The following is a 16078-nucleotide window of genomic DNA, read 5'->3' as shown; positions in this document are numbered from 1 at the left end:
ATATTAAGGGGGAGCACATGTGCCGTCCTTCCTCAGGCTGATTCTGGCCCTGAGGACCTCATCCCCCAGGGCATGGCCAAATATGAATATGGTGAGGGTGGCTGCCTGGCCTCCCTCCCAGCATACATTTGGCCTTTGGGCCCAGATGATATTTACAGTGGGGAGGGAGATCATGCAGCCCTTCTTCTGGGCTGATTTAAGCCCCAGGGACCCCATCCCCTGGGGTCCGCCCTAAGAAAAATGGGGAAGGGGAACCACATGACCCCCCTTCTGAGGCCACATTTGGCCCAAATGACACCATCCCCCAGGGTGCAGCTGTGTATAGGAAATGAAATGGATGGGGATAGCATGGCCCTCCTGGAGACATTAATGGCCCTGGGGACCTCATTCCCCAGGGCCGTGCTCTTGCTATGTGCTGGTGTGCCCACTCCCGAGACATAGCGGGTTTGCTCTTGCTTCGTGGGAGCAATTTAAAGCTCTCGCCAAGTGAGAGCAAACACTAAGCAGAGTTTTCATCTGTTTCTTTGCCCGCTGTGTCGTAGGCAGCGAAATAGATTAAAAAATGTATCCCACCCGCAGCTAGCAGCATGTTTTGCTGCTCTGTGTGAACAGGAGCAATGCCAGCTCCTACTGGAGGTGAGGAGGTGACTGGGGCCGCGCATATATTGGGGCTCCCCCTGTGACTCCAAACAAAGAGGAAATGGGTGCCTTAGGGATGGCTCCAGAGAATGCGCACTGTACAGGTGAGGCCTCGGGGTACAGGGCCCCTGGACCAATTTGTGCCCCTCTCCTCATTGTTAATGTGGCCGGGCCCTGGGAGATGGGGCCCAATGGCTGAAATCATCTGGGGTGTGGGGCTGTGCAGCAAAGGGACCCCATCAACTTTCACCCTATTACGGACCTTCCATGGCTATAAAACATAATAGAAACGTTGTCACCTCTCAACTCTCCTTGTATCAAAATGCCTACAGTCTGGTTTTTGACCCACACAGTACTAACCTCACCTTCTATATGTGTGGAATGACCTCCTACAAATGTCTAATGAAGGATCACTCTGCAAGCTGATCCCTCTTGACCTCTCAACTGCTCTTGACACTGAACCACACCTATATGTACCACTCACAATCTGTTGCATACATCTGTGGTTTGAAATCCTTTCTGAAAGACTAGTGCTAAGTAGTCAGGCTTGTAGTGTTCACCCTCCTGACATACAAGGATATTATGGTGTTTCCTTTGTCATCCCTCTTCTAACAATTATATAAAACTCTCAGGGATTTCAGACTCATTCCATATCCAGTTCTAGTCCTACATCAGTGTCACTCAACTCTACCTGAAAGTCATTGGTTCAACAAATAAAAGTGAGCCTGCTTCCCATGGCCTCAATGCAAACATGAATGGGACAAAACCACTCAGTAGAAAGTCATTGTTTCAACAAGCAAAAGTGAGCCTGCTTCCCATGGCCTCAATGCCAACATGAATGGGACAAAACAGCTCAGTAGACTATTGGAATTCTTGTCTTCAGTCCCCATCTCCTGAAAAAGGTTGAATCTCTCTACCCACTCCCATGCTGCACCTTTGTGAGAAATATAGGCACCCACAGGGACATCAACCTCACACATCAATTCCAAATGATAGAATTGGTTAAGCTAACCTTCCACCAACCTAAACACGACAACCAGGCCTTTGAATTCTTCTAACCTTTACCTACTCCACACTACCAAATCTAATTGCAAATCCAGAGAAGACAGATGCTTCTCGGTGGCAGAGGTCAGCATCGGGAACAGCCTCCCATACACATGTGGAGCTCCAACAACCTCCTCTCCTTCAGAAACAATTGAAAACTATGTGTTCAAAACGTTCAGCCCTTCCTGAGCAACTAGGTCCTCTCTTTTGCACCTACATGCAAAACAGTTAAATATAGTTCTAATATGGTTAAAGAAATAACTCTCAAGCAAGCCTTGACCAAAGTTCAAACAATTCATCAGGTGAATAACCAGAACAAACGTGCCTTGAATTGTGCCAATACTAGGTATACTTGTGATCTTCAGAGCTGCTGCATTAGGATTTATGAAGCACATAAGGGGGGGGGGGTGAAAAGAGCTGGGAGAAAACCACCAGTCTACAGCAAGGAATACAGGGGAAGCAGGCAGCAAAATAGCAGCATGACAAAGACACAGGGAGAGTTGAATGGAATGAGGAAGATAAGAGGTGAGAGGAAGCACACAGACACACTAACCATTTGCCTTTCTTTTGATTGCTTCTTCATTGACAAGTTCCAATACATTTTGCAACAATATAGTCAACTCCTTCTCCATCCCTTGGACCCTCAATCCCATTGTGAATACAGCTCATGCTCCTGTTGTTCCATTTCTCAAACATGAACATTTATTGCATTACATATTTGATTAGGCATCCCATCCATAAAAACTCCTGCTAGACCCACCAGAAAACAAACAAATAACCTATTGAGGGCCTTGCAAGGATATCACAACTAATGGAAAAAAGTTCTCATCTACCCAATCCAAAACCATTTTATATCCAATAGCATCCTCAAGCCCTTACAGGCTAGTTTTCAACCCAAGCACTATATTAAAATAATCATCCTTCCAAAAGTCTGGGATGACATTCTCCAAATGTCAGATGATGAATTGCTCTGGATGCTTTTTTAGCCCATCCATTGTGTACACAGTGAACCCACCATCTTCCTGAACCACCTGCAATCTGTTGCCTATATCTTGTACCGGCCCCCACTTTCAAATACTTACTGAAAGACCGGTGCCCAGTAGTTGGACTGATAAAGGTAAACTCCCAGGCATACTAACTCTTGTGGCATCGCCGTGGTTTCCGCCGGCACACCTCTAATATTTTTGTAAAAATGTCTTGGATTTTACCATCCACATCCAACTCCACTCCTACACCAGTATCACTCAGCTCTACCTGAAAGTCACTGGGTTAAAAAATAATCGAACAAACTTCTATTGGCCTCAAAGTCAAATTCTAGTCTTCAGTCCACGATCTCCTGAAACAGATTGAATTCCACTGCCCCACACCTAGATGTATTTCAGTTGTGCAGTGTAAGAAAGGCCTCTTTTTGCATTATCATTCCATTTATTTTGGACTGATGTTGGATTTTGCTAACCAGGCCCCGAGCATGCCCGTTGACCCCTAAAAACTTTGAACTGGGAAAAATTCCTAATTGGCACATTTAAAGTACCTGCAAGTCCCTTGGATATATTGCCCAGTGTACCCAGGGCCTGTAAGTTAAATGTCATTAGTAGAATGCAGCACTTATTATGCCACCACTAAAGTAAGAAGGCACATCATGTCTTCAGGGCTGCTTCTGCAGCCTGAATGTGCAGTTTTAAAACTGCAAATTCGACCTGGCAAAATACATTTAGCCATTTTTATTACTTATAAGTCACTCCAAACGTATGCCCTAAATGCCTATATGGAGAGTGCATGGTTTTTAAAACATATGACATGCTTACTCACATTTTACATGTCCAGGCTTCAAATCATGTCTCAACGTAGCAAGGTTGGCTCTCCCATTAAAAACCAATTGATTACATTCTAACACCTTATAATGCACAACTTATACATAAATAGATAGTAATTTAAAATCCAATCAAGTGATCAAGTCAGATTTTCAATTACTGGATTGAAATTGACACTTTTATAAAATTGCTATTTTCCTGCCTAAGCCTTTAGTAGCCTTTTCAGAGTTCCTCCCCACTTGCCACCTGACATAATGTAGCCCCTGCAAATGGCTCACCAGGGAATGAAAGAAAAGTGCCTTGATTGGGAGAAGGTGTGACCTATTCCTGACAGGATGGCCTGGGGGATGTGCTCACCAGCTGTACAGGTTTTGCATGGGCATCCTCTTTCAAAGGCAGATGTAACTCAAACCTCTGCCTGCCCCTGCCATTATCCCAGTAGCCAGAGTGGCACCAATCTAGTGAGGGGAAATCCTGTTTCAGAACTGATTTGCATGGGGGAGATCCTCAGTTTGCTAGACACACCTGAGAGGTTAGCCCAGAGCTCTGATTAGGGTAAGGAAAGGTCTGCCTTGTTTGATGTTGGCAGAGTACTGTAGAGACGTTAAGGGGCAAACCCCAAGAACTCCATGTCAAAGTGGCTAGAGTTGCCCTCGAGAACTTTTTTCCTCATTTTCCCAATCAGATTATCCCATCCACAAGGTGGTGCCAGGAACAAAGGTGACATCCATGGGAACCTTCTTCAGACCACCTCTGGACCTGTGGAAGTCAGAAGATCTGCACCTGCTTTTGAAACTGAGGAGAGGAACTCACAGGGCTGAACCTGCTCCCACTTGTACCTAGGATTGAAGGGTGGACTCCAAGGGCTCGTTGGCTATGAGGATCTATTTATGGCAGCCAGTTTTAGGGAAGGAAATACAAACCGCTTGAGGCAAGCTCCCAGGGGAGGAGAGCAGCTGCGAGTATGAGTTGAAGGGCTTAGAAAGAAATGGCTCGAACTAAAAAGGGATGAAGATGGTGTGTGTGAGCCCTGTGACGTGGCTGGGTCATATAGTAGATAGGAAATGAAGCAAACCAAAGGTAAAGTTTAATGAGCACACAAGATAACACAAAGCACCTTCCAGGGAAGACTGCATCTCATCATAAGTAGGGATGGGGAAAAGAAGTTCAACATCAGCTCAGGAATGAGAATCTGCTTGTGAAAATAAAACGTAGCCAAGAGAGATGGACAAATGATGTGCCACAGTACCAAGGGTGGTGAGTAGACAGGATTGATCTAGAACAGTGAATGGGGCATAGAGTGACACTATACAAGGTATAACCAGATTTAACAAGTGAACCAGGAAATACCAAGTGATGGGTTTGATACATAGTCTACGAAACAGGAATTGGCACTTGACATCAAACCAGATGGGTTAGCATAGGAAGGATGACGATGACCAGGAAGAGGGAAGGCACAAGCGAAACAGTAAAGCTGGAAATTGGAAATCAGAGGACTAGGAAAGATTGGGTAACATTGAGACAGTAAAGGCATGGGGAAGGTGGTGAAGAACTAGAGAGATATTTTTAATCTTTTGCCAAGCGTCAGAAAATTAATTTGTTTTAATGCTGTAACATAAAAAAAGACATTTTGGTGAACATGCAAAGAGACATTGGTTTGTTTATAGAAGCATCATTTTTTTCCTTCTCCACCTACCATGGCTAAAATATTCTGTAACAGGCTTTAATGTAGCAATTTAATGCATAGAGTTCTAGTCTCCATTTGTTTCAGTAAACCATTGCATGATATAATAGTGATTTTCAAAGGCAAAGAACAGACCTGGATACAATGTTTGGTATAGATGGAGCGATTTGGCAAACCTAACTATATCGTCTGTTAATATCAAAGACATTAAGGTACTTTATTTTATAGATACATGAGTATCACTATGGTGAAGGGGCCAAAGGCAGATTGGGTACACAGAGTACTGCATTTTTATATGCATGTTTTTCTTGAAACAATGGTGAATATTGAATGGACAGACTGAATTATTATTGCATGTCTGGCGGTATGTAACTCCATTTGGATATGTGCATGCAAGCATCATCTTTGACAAGGCTTGATTTCGCTTGCATTCTCCCTCAATCACATTACTTGTCAATACGGTGAAATTTGCATAGTCTTTTTCTTGCTGGTGTGTTACTTACATACATCCACCTGAATCTAGGATTTCTTATTGGGTCCTTCGCCTCCTCACTCACTAAAGACCCAGAACAACATTTACCCCATCAATGGTCTACAGCAGTATGGCAACTGTATACAAGTACATATCTCTAAACAGTTAAAAAAAAGGACACAGTTTATGATGAAGTCCTTAATTTGCAAAGCTTGTTTATTATAGGCTATTACAAGCAAGAACAGATGATCAGTGTGCCTACATTTGTATTCCACAATATTGTTTGCTCAGTTATTTCTCTAATGGTGACAGGTTTGCATCAATTACATACATCACTTTCTCTCAGCGAATCAATGTTGCCTAAAAACTACTAAGGAGCAACATGGAAATCTCCAATTCCTTCATCTTTTAGGTTCTTCTAAGACAGATGTCTGAAAGATTCCAGATGTCAATTAGATCTTGTTTGTAAATAAAATGCCTTGCTTTCTGTGAATGCGAATCTCCCACTGCACTCGACCTATTACAAAAACAGACTATTTCTGTCTTTAGCACCTGTAACACTGGATCCCTTGAAGTGACCCTTCGCCAAGGTCCAGTGATGCTAAAACTTGACCGGCCAGAATCTAGAAAAGAGAGGAATGTGGGCGAGGATTTGAAATACACTGACTAGGGAAGACCGTGGGATATTCTTGCAGGTTGCGTAGCTAGTTATATAGTTATATAGACACGCTGTTCTCAATCACTTTGGGGTTCAGGTAGTTGTACTTGAGAGGCAGGTGTGCATTTCTGCTTTCAATCTCTGCCGATATCTGGGACAGGCGATCCTGGAAAGCCTTGATGCACCGCTTGGGTTCCTCCTCAGTAAAATGTTCATCCGGTAACGTGGTTAAAGGCCTCTTTAAAAACAAAATGAAAAATACAATCACATAAATCAAGAAAATATATTAGGGAAGCAACAAACAAAAGCAAGGAATGCTGGTGGATGTTTTCTAAGTGATCATGTAAATTTAGAATAACCTAAACATGGAATCAGCTTTACTTGTTTACCTCACCTCCTTGTGCTTTTCAGTGGTTCTTTTATGTTTTTGCTCCCTCTGTAAGAGATCACCACATCTCTGGGTCTATCCTAGGCCCACTACTGTTCGCCCTATACACCATCCCCTCTGATGACATACCTGTTGCTTCTCGTATTGCCTTTACACCGATTACACAAATATTGTCCTTTCACATCCTCTACCCATGAATCTGACTTCTTCTCTATGATCAGATGTGGAATAGCTTTCATATCTCTCAATTAACTCCCCCTTCTCCAAAACTGAGGTTCTTTACTTTCTCTCCACACTGACATGCCAGTGTCCAGTTCCATAGAGTTTCATTTAGACATCTAGACAATCTCATAGTCAGCCAGAAACACTGGGGTTCACTTTACCTCTTCTACTATAACAGACACTGCATCATGCGAACAAGTGTTGAATATAAGAAAAATCGCCATTTCTCCTTTTTCACACGATGAAGATGAATTAATTCAGTAACCGTTTGTAAATTAGATTACCTGCTCAATAGCCACCCTCAAAGGACTTTCTCCTCACTAGACAGGGTTCAGAATTGTGTCTGCAAAATATAACTCAATTTCTGCAAAAACACAAGCCCACCACTACCTTTTGCACAAAGCTGGGAGGCTTTAGTTGAAAAGTCAGCCAATGAAAATCACATATTAAGTGGCGACAGTACCTCTCCAGACTAGCTTTCCAATGCAGTGCCTGGCTACACTCCAGAAATTTACTATCAGAACTAGCTGGTTACACCCAAACCACAGAGTACAACATAATTCTGATTGCCCCATTTTAGTCCACATCACTGGTACTCTTTGCTTCCAAAGAGTGGCCCACACTCACTGTTTCCAAAATCACTCTGAAATGCCACCACATGAGTCTATTAAAAGAACAATTAAAGAAACACACTGTACCAAACATGTAAATGAGTCTACCTAGTTACTTGACCAAGTATAATTGTATTATTTTTGGTGTGTTGCATTTGCTTTATTACGAAAGCAGCTGTTTTGTTCAAAACAGGAATCGCCTCTCTAGTTCATTCATTCCATCATGCTGAATTATTTTTGTAACAATCCACCTTACAGAAGAAAGTGTTGGTCAAAATGTCATGCTTGTTATTTCTAAGTAAATAAGTCACAAAGAGGTAGGTACTGTTTACCCACAACTTTGAGCTTCTGACAAATGCAAAGAAAGAATAGAATGCTTACCATGTCACCAGGCTCCTCACTCAGGACCCTGACAGTCACCATTAAGGCGGTAGTAGTGCCCACCTCAGGCAAGATCTCGAGGACACTTTCCAGGGTTGCGGTGCCTTTGGTCTTGGGGGGAGGTCGGCGCATTGTGCCGGGACTGTTCGGCATCCAGGAGAGGAAATCAAACTACAGTGGCACAAAAGAAAGAAAAAGCAACAGTTAAAGTTGCAATTATTTTAATTAAGTAGATTTATATAGCACCTACAAACTCTTGGTTGTCAGAGTGCTACATTAAAAACTATTTCACTTGAAAAGTCAACAAATGCTACATTACAAAATATCATTGGTAGACAGAAACAAGAGTTTAATGCAGGGAAACCATGTTTGCTAGGTATCAAATCACAATTGGAGAGAAGATTGGAAAAGTATGTGTCTCAGTCAGGAGTCAGAATGTGAGCTAGAGTTTATATACAATGAATTATCACAGATGAAGGGGTCATTATTAAAGGGGATGTATGACGTTACAACGCATGCTTTTACCACGCATGCCTTTACAACGCGGTTTTTACAACGCATGCCTTTACAACGCATAGTGCTTTGGGGCGCTGGATAGTGAATAGTTTAATTTACTATTCCAACTCCAGTCCCCGTGGATAGTAGGGAAGGTGTTGGATAGTAAATTAAACCTATTCCCTATCCTAGAGCGCCCCCCAGCGCAATGCGTTGTAATGGTTTGCGTTGTAAAAGTTGCGTCGTAAAGGCACGGCGTGGTAAAAGTTGGATTATAAAGGTTGTTTTCCTATTAAAGGATATGGACACTGAGTCTCCTGCTTGAGGCATCCTTTCTCAGCTGGTAGTGTATCATTTTTCACAACATTGCCTGGTTACTAGGGTGCAATGGGGAAAAACACCTGTGCAATGACCCACCATGAGTAAAGGCTGCCTGATTGTCTACATTCAGATTTGTGCTCCTCTCCAAAGGTGCACAAGGCACATTAGTGAAGACTTTTGGTTCTAGGACATCTTGAACCTCACCATCCATAGCAATGCCCGCGGGTAAACCTCTTGACCTCCTCAGGTAAACTTCTAAGGTCACAAACACACACTTTGCTCTACTGATCCCCTTGTACTGATTTTTTTTTTTTTTTTAATATATTTTTATTGCAGGAATCAGTAAATCGTTACATAATCGACCAGCATTATAGCACAAGCAAAATCAATGAGACACAACCCTCCGTCCCCCCGCCGTAAGTTTCTTACACAGCCATTCAGCCCACAACCCTGGGGTCGGGCGGCGAAATTCAATGGGGGCTCAGAAGGATGTCGAAGCTGGTCCGGATGATCCACTGTCCGTCATCTGCTTTTCCAAACAGGCCTATAAACCAGAAAGAAAAACCCCACCCTCAAAAACGCTACTAACCAAAGAAAACCCTACCCAACCCCGCCATCAGCGCACGGTAACAACCGCAACAGGATCTGCTAAGGGACCCATGGGGAAAGCAACAGATCTGAAAAGTGCAATCGTTTATCGGGACATGGGGCGAGCTGCTTCCTCACCTTCAGAGTCGCTGGGGGCGCAATAATCCCTAAGGGCCTGCACTAACGTCTCCCACTCCAGCGCTGCCTCCTGCGCCTTCTCATTACGCTGCCTCCAAGCTAGCTGGTATCTCAGCGTGCTCTCCCCCGCCGCCCACTTCAAAAGTTCGCTGTGCCATCTGCTTCCTGTCGGACCAACTCGTGCCTTCCAGTTCCTGGTCACCTCTCGTTTAGCAAGGAGTAGCCCTAGATCGATGAACTTGCTGGACATTTTATTCTTGGGGGTATGAGGGAACCAGTGTAGGAGTCCCACCGCCGCGTCAAACGATAAGGATCTTCCCGTCACCTCCTCCAGGGTCTTCCCCACTTCTACCCAATAGGATGACAATCCCGGGCAGGCCCACAGCATGTGGAGAAGGTCCGCCTCCTGGGCCGGGCACCTGGGGCAGTCCGCCGAATTCGTAGCAAAATATCGCCTGATTTTCTCCGGGGTCAGATATGCTCTGTGGAGCACGTAATAGTGGACCAGTTGAAAGCGGGCGTGGCGTGTGCCCTTCCAGGCTCGCCGCACCAGCTGGGACCAGGTCGTCTCCGGGATCTCCTTGCCAATGTCCTCCTCCCAACGGTTTCTCAGAGTAGTGAGGGGAGCCAGCCCCTCATTGATCAGTCTGCCGTAAAGGCAAGTGACCGCCTTCACCGTGCCCGCAGACATCATCACGTATTGGCACACCGGAGATAAAGTGGGTTCCTCCTGCCCGCGTTTCCAGTGCGCCTGGATCGCTCGGACAAGGGCCGAGTGCAGCAGAAAGTCGCCGCGGGGGATCTCGAAGCTTTCAATGAGCTCCTGAAAGGGCAAGAGCGCCCCGTCCTCGTATAGGTCCCCTATTAGCTGTAAGCCGGCGTCCTCCCAGTTCGCCAACCGTGACCAATCGCCGCCATGGGGCAAAGCCGCCAGCATCCCCAAAGGTATTTCGGGCGCATACGGTGTTCTCAGGTGGCCCCGGGCGTGAGCTCGGTTCCAACACAGGCGAACGGTCCGCTCCTCCAGCGACAAGTCCTGTAAGGCCAAACGTTGTCGCAGCGCTATGAAGGAGAGAACATGCCTGGCCATACCCGTTCCCCTTCTGTCTTCTGGGCCCCGGAATTCCCGGGCGATCTCCTGGGTGAAGGTCTGGAGCTGCGCCGCTAAATAATACTTTTCAGAGTCTGGCACCGCAAGCCCACCCTCATCCTTCGGCCTCATCAGGGTCTTGAGGGCCACCCGCCGGCGGCCCGAGCTCCAGAGGAATCCGACTATCATTGATCGTAATAGTCGAAACGTGGCCGGTGGGACCCAGATCGGTAGTGTCCGGAAATAATATAACAACCGGGGAAGCGCCACCATTTTAAGCAAAGCAATCCGCCCTGCCACCGAGAGCGGTAGCGTGGCCCAGAAGTCCATACAGCCTCGAAGTGCTCGAGTGCCGCGGGCAATGTTCCCATCTAGGAGGTCAGATGGTTCATGATAGACGTACACCCCCAGGTACTTAAAGCAGTCGGGTTCCCATCTAATCTCCCTACTTAGAGTAGGGGTAGGGGTGCCCCTGCGAACCGGGAAAAGACAGGTCTTAGTCCAATTCACCCGGAGGCCCGAGACCTCCCCAAACTCCGTGAGCGCCGTCGCAGCTCCATGCAGGGCGGCGAGCGGGTCCTCTAGGAAGAGCAGCAGGTCGTCTGCATACAGCGAAATGTAGTGCGGGCCCGAAGGAGTCCATAGGCCCGTATAATGGGCTCCCGACCGGAGATGCAACGCAAGTGGCTCCACCGCCAGCGCAAAGAGAAGTGGGGATAACGAACATCCCTGCCTCGTGCCCCGTTCCACCGGATATTGTGAGGAAATCAGCGGTCCCGCCCAAACCCTGGCCGATGCAGAGGCATACAGAACCGTGGTCCATCTGATGAAGCCCTCACCGAGGCCGAACCTCCGTAGCACAGTGCAAAGGTAGTCCCATTCCAGGCTATCAAAAGTCTTCTCTAGGTCTACCGATAAGACAACCGGGCACGGGGCGTCCACAAGCGGCTCCCCTAGCAAGCGGAATAACCTGCGAATGTTCATGGTCGTGTTACGCCTGGGGATAAAGCCAGCTTGGTCCTCATGCACCAGGGAGCTCATGTGTCCCAGCAGCCTCGAGGCCAAGATGCTGCTCAGTATTGATAAGGGACGGTAAGACCCTGGGTCGGATGAGTCCCTTCCGGGCTTGAGGAGTGGAACCACCAACGCCTCGCACATCGAGCCCGGGAGTCGCCCGAGCCTCTTCGCCTCTCTGTATACTATCAATAACCTAGGGGCTAGGAGGTCAGCGTAAGCTGCGTAGAACTCCACAGGAAGGCCGTCCAGGCCCGGGGTCTTATTCCTCGCCATCCTTTTAATGGCGCTACGGATCTCTCCCAGTTCTATGTCGGACCCCAGGGCTTTCGCCACGTCCTGCCCCACTGTTCGGAGCTCCAGAGGCCGCAGATAATTATCAAGCAGGTCAGGGTCTCGGGCAGAGCGACTGCGGTACAATCGTTCGTAATATTGCCGGTAGCAGCTCAGAATCTCAGGCTGAGTGTACACCTCGGTTCCGTCTGCCTTGCGCATGGATGTCGTCAAGGAGGACTGACGCGTAGGGTTGGCTAGCCATGCCAGCAACGCGCTCGACCTATCCCCCTCTGTGATGGACCGAACCGTATAGGCCTTGTAGTCAAAACAGCGAAGCCGTTGACCTCCGCCGCCACCGCCTCCTTCGCCTCCGCCGTGCGTACCTGTAATTCAGGGCGCCCGGGGCGGTGAATTTCCAGCTCGCGGAGTTTCCGGTCCGCTGCATCTAGGTCGGCGAGGATAATTCGCCTCATGCCGACCTTCTTAGAAATACAGTATCCCCTCACCACCACCTTAAAAGCGTCCCACTCTAACGCTCTCGAGCTCGCGGTGCCGCCGTTGGACGCAAAGTACTCTGAGATCTTATCACCTAGGTCCGCCCTGAAAACACTGTTCTCAAGGATCTTGGGCCGTAATTTCCAGGTGGGCACCGCAGGCGCCCCGGGAAACCAACGAAGGTCCAGCAGGAGGGGGTTATGGTCTGATATGGTCCTGGTCAAATATTCAGACCGGATCGCTGCCGAAACCAGTTCGGGCGAGCCAAGAAATCCGTCCAGTCTAACGTGCAACTCATGGAGGCTCGAAAAGTAGGAATAGTCCCTAGATGTGGGGTGTTGCGCCCTCCAGATATCCGTTAGACCCCAGTGAGTCTGCCAGTCCCTACGACCCTTAGCCATGCGACGAACCGGAGAATCGGGAAGGGGTGGATGCGAGCGGTCAGTGTCTACATCCACTACTGAGTTGAAATCTCCACCGAGCAGGAGGGGCCCGGAGAAGAAGTGGGCCAACGAGCCCGACAACCTGGAAAGGAAGGCAGTCTGGTCTATATTAGGAGCGTACACACAGCAAACGTTTAGGTCTCTCCCTCCCAAAGTGCCCGAAATGGCCACATAACGCCCCTCTGGATCTATCACTGTTTTCGTGACCTGGAAGGGAACCCCAGCTCAAACCCAAATCAGCGCCCCTCTGGCATACACGGAGTACAAAGTGCAAAAGACCTGCCCCCTCCATCTACGCTGTAGCGCCGCCCCTTCCGCCTTGTTCAGATGCGTCTCCTGCAGCAGCGCCATTTGTACCCCCCTACGCACTAAATAAGCGTGGACTTTGTGACGCCTGGACATAGTATGAAGCCCCCGCACGTTCCAAGTAACACATTTCAGATTAGCAACATCAGCCATTGTCCCATATCGTTCTCGCAAAGTCTCCCCATCTGGGTCCCAACAAAGAAAGGATATCAATCATCCCAGCACTGATGGCGGCCATTTTCCCCAACCAAAACTTATCAACCCAAGTATGAACCAAACCCCCATCCACCCTCCCCAGAACAGGACCCAAATAGCACCATCTAGTTCCCATCCAAACCATACCCTCCAACAACCCACTATCCCCTACTAATCCTGCGGTCGCCACCGTAGGAAGGCCTTAACGGCCAGGTGCGGGCCGGGCGGAGGCAGTGGGCCCTCGACGCTCAGGCCACCAGGACTAAAGCAAGCCCAAAACAGTGCCAAAAACCCTCGGGGCAAAAACAGGGCACCCCACCCTCCCTACCCCGGGAGTCAGCATCAATTGTCGGCACCCGCCACCCCCCTGCCGGGCCCCCTCCCAAAATGAAGTAGCTCACCCCGTTACCCCTGTCCATCCAGAAGGTCTTCCACCGATTTCGGTGTGATCACCGGTGTATGTACGCTATCAGTCACCGATTCCTCGGAGTCCGTTGGTGCCCCCTCGTCACCAGGGTCCGCTTCCTCCTCAATGGCATCGTCCCGTGAGCCAGACAGCGCAGATAATACCTCTAGCACTCCCTTCCGCTCCGTCGATGTCTCTGCAGTTGAGGGCCCCCCCGAGCGGCCACGGCGACTCCGAATCCTCCTGGACCGCCGTCTCTGCTCCGGCTCCGCCGCCTGCTGAGATGAGGAGCCGAAGCCATCTTTCCCTGCTCTATAGAGTTCAAGCCAGTTACAGACATCCTCTGGGGTATCAAAGAATTGAGTTTTGTCATCGACAATTATGCGGAGCCTTGCAGGATATAGGAGCGAGTACTGGATGCCCTCGCTCCTGAGCTCGCGCTTGACCGCCAGGAAGGAAAACCGTCTGCGTTGAGTTTCATAGGTGTAATCCGGGAAGATGTTCACCTGGCTGTTCGCCACTTTGAATGGACCATTATGTCTGGCGGCATTGAGGATGAAGTCTCTGTCCCTAAAGTGCAATAACCGTGCCACCACCGGTCTCGGGGCACGTCCCTGCTGCGGTGGCCTCGCCGGGACTCTATGGGCACGCTCCAGGGTGTAGAAGGAGGATAGACCCTCCGGGGCCACCGTGTCACGGAGCCAGGCCTCCAAGTATGCCACCATGTCGCCATCCTCAATCTTTTCCGGCAGGCCCACCACACGAATGTTGTTCCTCCTGTTACGGCCTTCCGCATCCTCCGCTCTCTGCTCCAGGGCCGTAATCCGGGATAGAGCATCCTTCATAGTCGCAGCCAAGGTTCGCTGCGCCGGCTCCAAGGTTTTCACCGAGCTCTCCACTTCCTTGACCCGGTCCGAAAGTTTGCCGTGGTCCGCTCTAAGGAGACCTAGGCTCGTCGCTACCTGGGCAATGTCCTGCTGGAGGGCCGAGCGCGTGGTCGCTATCGCCTCCAAGACGCGGTCAAATTGCTGTTGCATCGATGCACTACCAGAACTCTCTGGGTCCCCACGTTCCTCTTTGTCCTGGGTCTCCGAGTCTGAGGCGGCTGGGGTAGTCCCCTTGGCTCCTCTAGGTTTCCCCATGTCGCCGGGAGCACTCCGTGTGGGCCCAGGAGCAGGTGTCTCCGAGTGCAGGCGCCGGCTATGACTCTCCCGGTTGTTGGGCCTCAGGTCGAGTGCCGGAGATCCCCGTCTCCAGGGCCTGTTGGATCTTCTCAGCTTCGGCTCGCGCCACCACCACGTCGTTCGAGGGCACCGAGGAGGAGGCGGAGACAATCGTCGCCAGGTCGGGCAGGCCCGCACGGCCGATAAAGTCCCGGGGTGAGGGTCACCAACTCCACCGGACGATTTGCGGCGCCAGAGGGTTGCGCCTCCCATGTAAGTGGGTCGGCCAGGAAAAGGTAGCCAAGTGCGGTGTAGGGAGTGGGGCCACCGCCGGGAACTCCAGACGTCCGCGTGCGGGATCCACTATAGTGTGGGCATCCGCCCTTCCGCCCATCCGAGTGCAATCCTCGTTGAAAGAGTCCGATCTGACCGATGTCCAGATCACATATCACTGGGAGATGGCAGAGCAGGGGGTGTGCCGCTGCTGGTGATGTTCCTCCAGTCTAATGGATCCGGCCAAGGGGACAATGAAGTCCGGGCGCCATGTTGGGTCGCACTCCGCAACTCCGCAAACTTCGATTTTTCGCCGGGTCACCACTCGTTCAGACCGCGCCAAGGGCCCCGGCAGGTCTCCATCGGGCCGATCAGCAGAATGCGGGGGCTGGGGTGCCCCGCAGCCTCCGATTTACAGGATAATCACGGGCTCAGTCCCGGAGCCGAGCTCTCAGGCGACCATCGCCATTGGCGCCCAAGCCACGCCCCCGATCCCCTTGTACTGATGTATGTATGTATCTATGTATGTGGCATTTATATATCGCACACCTACTTTTTAGACAGTAAAGTACTGATACTGTGTCATTGCTTGTTCTCACAAACACCTTATTAAGATTTATATGGTACACAGATGAGTTTTCTAGACTCTTACATTCCCTTAGATACTTTTTCCCATCCCCCACAGTACCATAAGCATATTCACAATTACCTGTCCACTGTTGACAGAAGCATGCTGGGCGGAACTTGTGAAAATCACCATAGTCAGATACTTGATCAATTCAGCACGGGTCTGTAGAGAAGATGGCACTCCTGAAATATTTGGGAAAACAATTTATGAAGATGCACTACCCATTTAACTGTCAGATCCTGTGCCTCATAGGCCAGTGGTAGGTAGGCCTGCAGTTGTGTAGTTGAAATAATATGTCTGCGGGTATTTAATTTTGGCAAAGTTTCTGCATATTTAC

General features: G+C 49.1%; 1 protein-coding gene across 1 annotated transcript in view; it reads right to left on the bottom strand.

The window, feature by feature from the left end:
• Positions 1 to 5848: 5848 nt before the first annotated feature.
• Positions 5849 to 16078, bottom strand: part of LOC147678115 (hydroperoxide isomerase ALOXE3-like) — a 250228-nt gene continuing 239998 nt past the window's right edge. The window contains exons 12-14 of the mRNA XM_086945977.1: positions 15823 to 15923; positions 7911 to 8081; positions 5849 to 6546 (exon numbers count right to left, since the gene is read on the bottom strand). Of these exons, the coding sequence (XP_086802103.1) occupies positions 6367 to 6546; positions 7911 to 8081; positions 15823 to 15923 (452 nt within the window). The 3' untranslated portion in view covers positions 5849 to 6366. The remainder of the gene's footprint in view (positions 6547 to 7910; positions 8082 to 15822; positions 15924 to 16078) is intronic.

This window comes from Lissotriton vulgaris, chromosome 12 (assembly GCF_964263255.1).
Source record: "Lissotriton vulgaris chromosome 12, aLisVul1.2, whole genome shotgun sequence".
NCBI classification, from domain to species: Eukaryota; Metazoa; Chordata; class Amphibia; order Caudata; family Salamandridae; genus Lissotriton; species Lissotriton vulgaris.
This window is presented reverse-complemented; position numbering and strand designations above follow the sequence as displayed.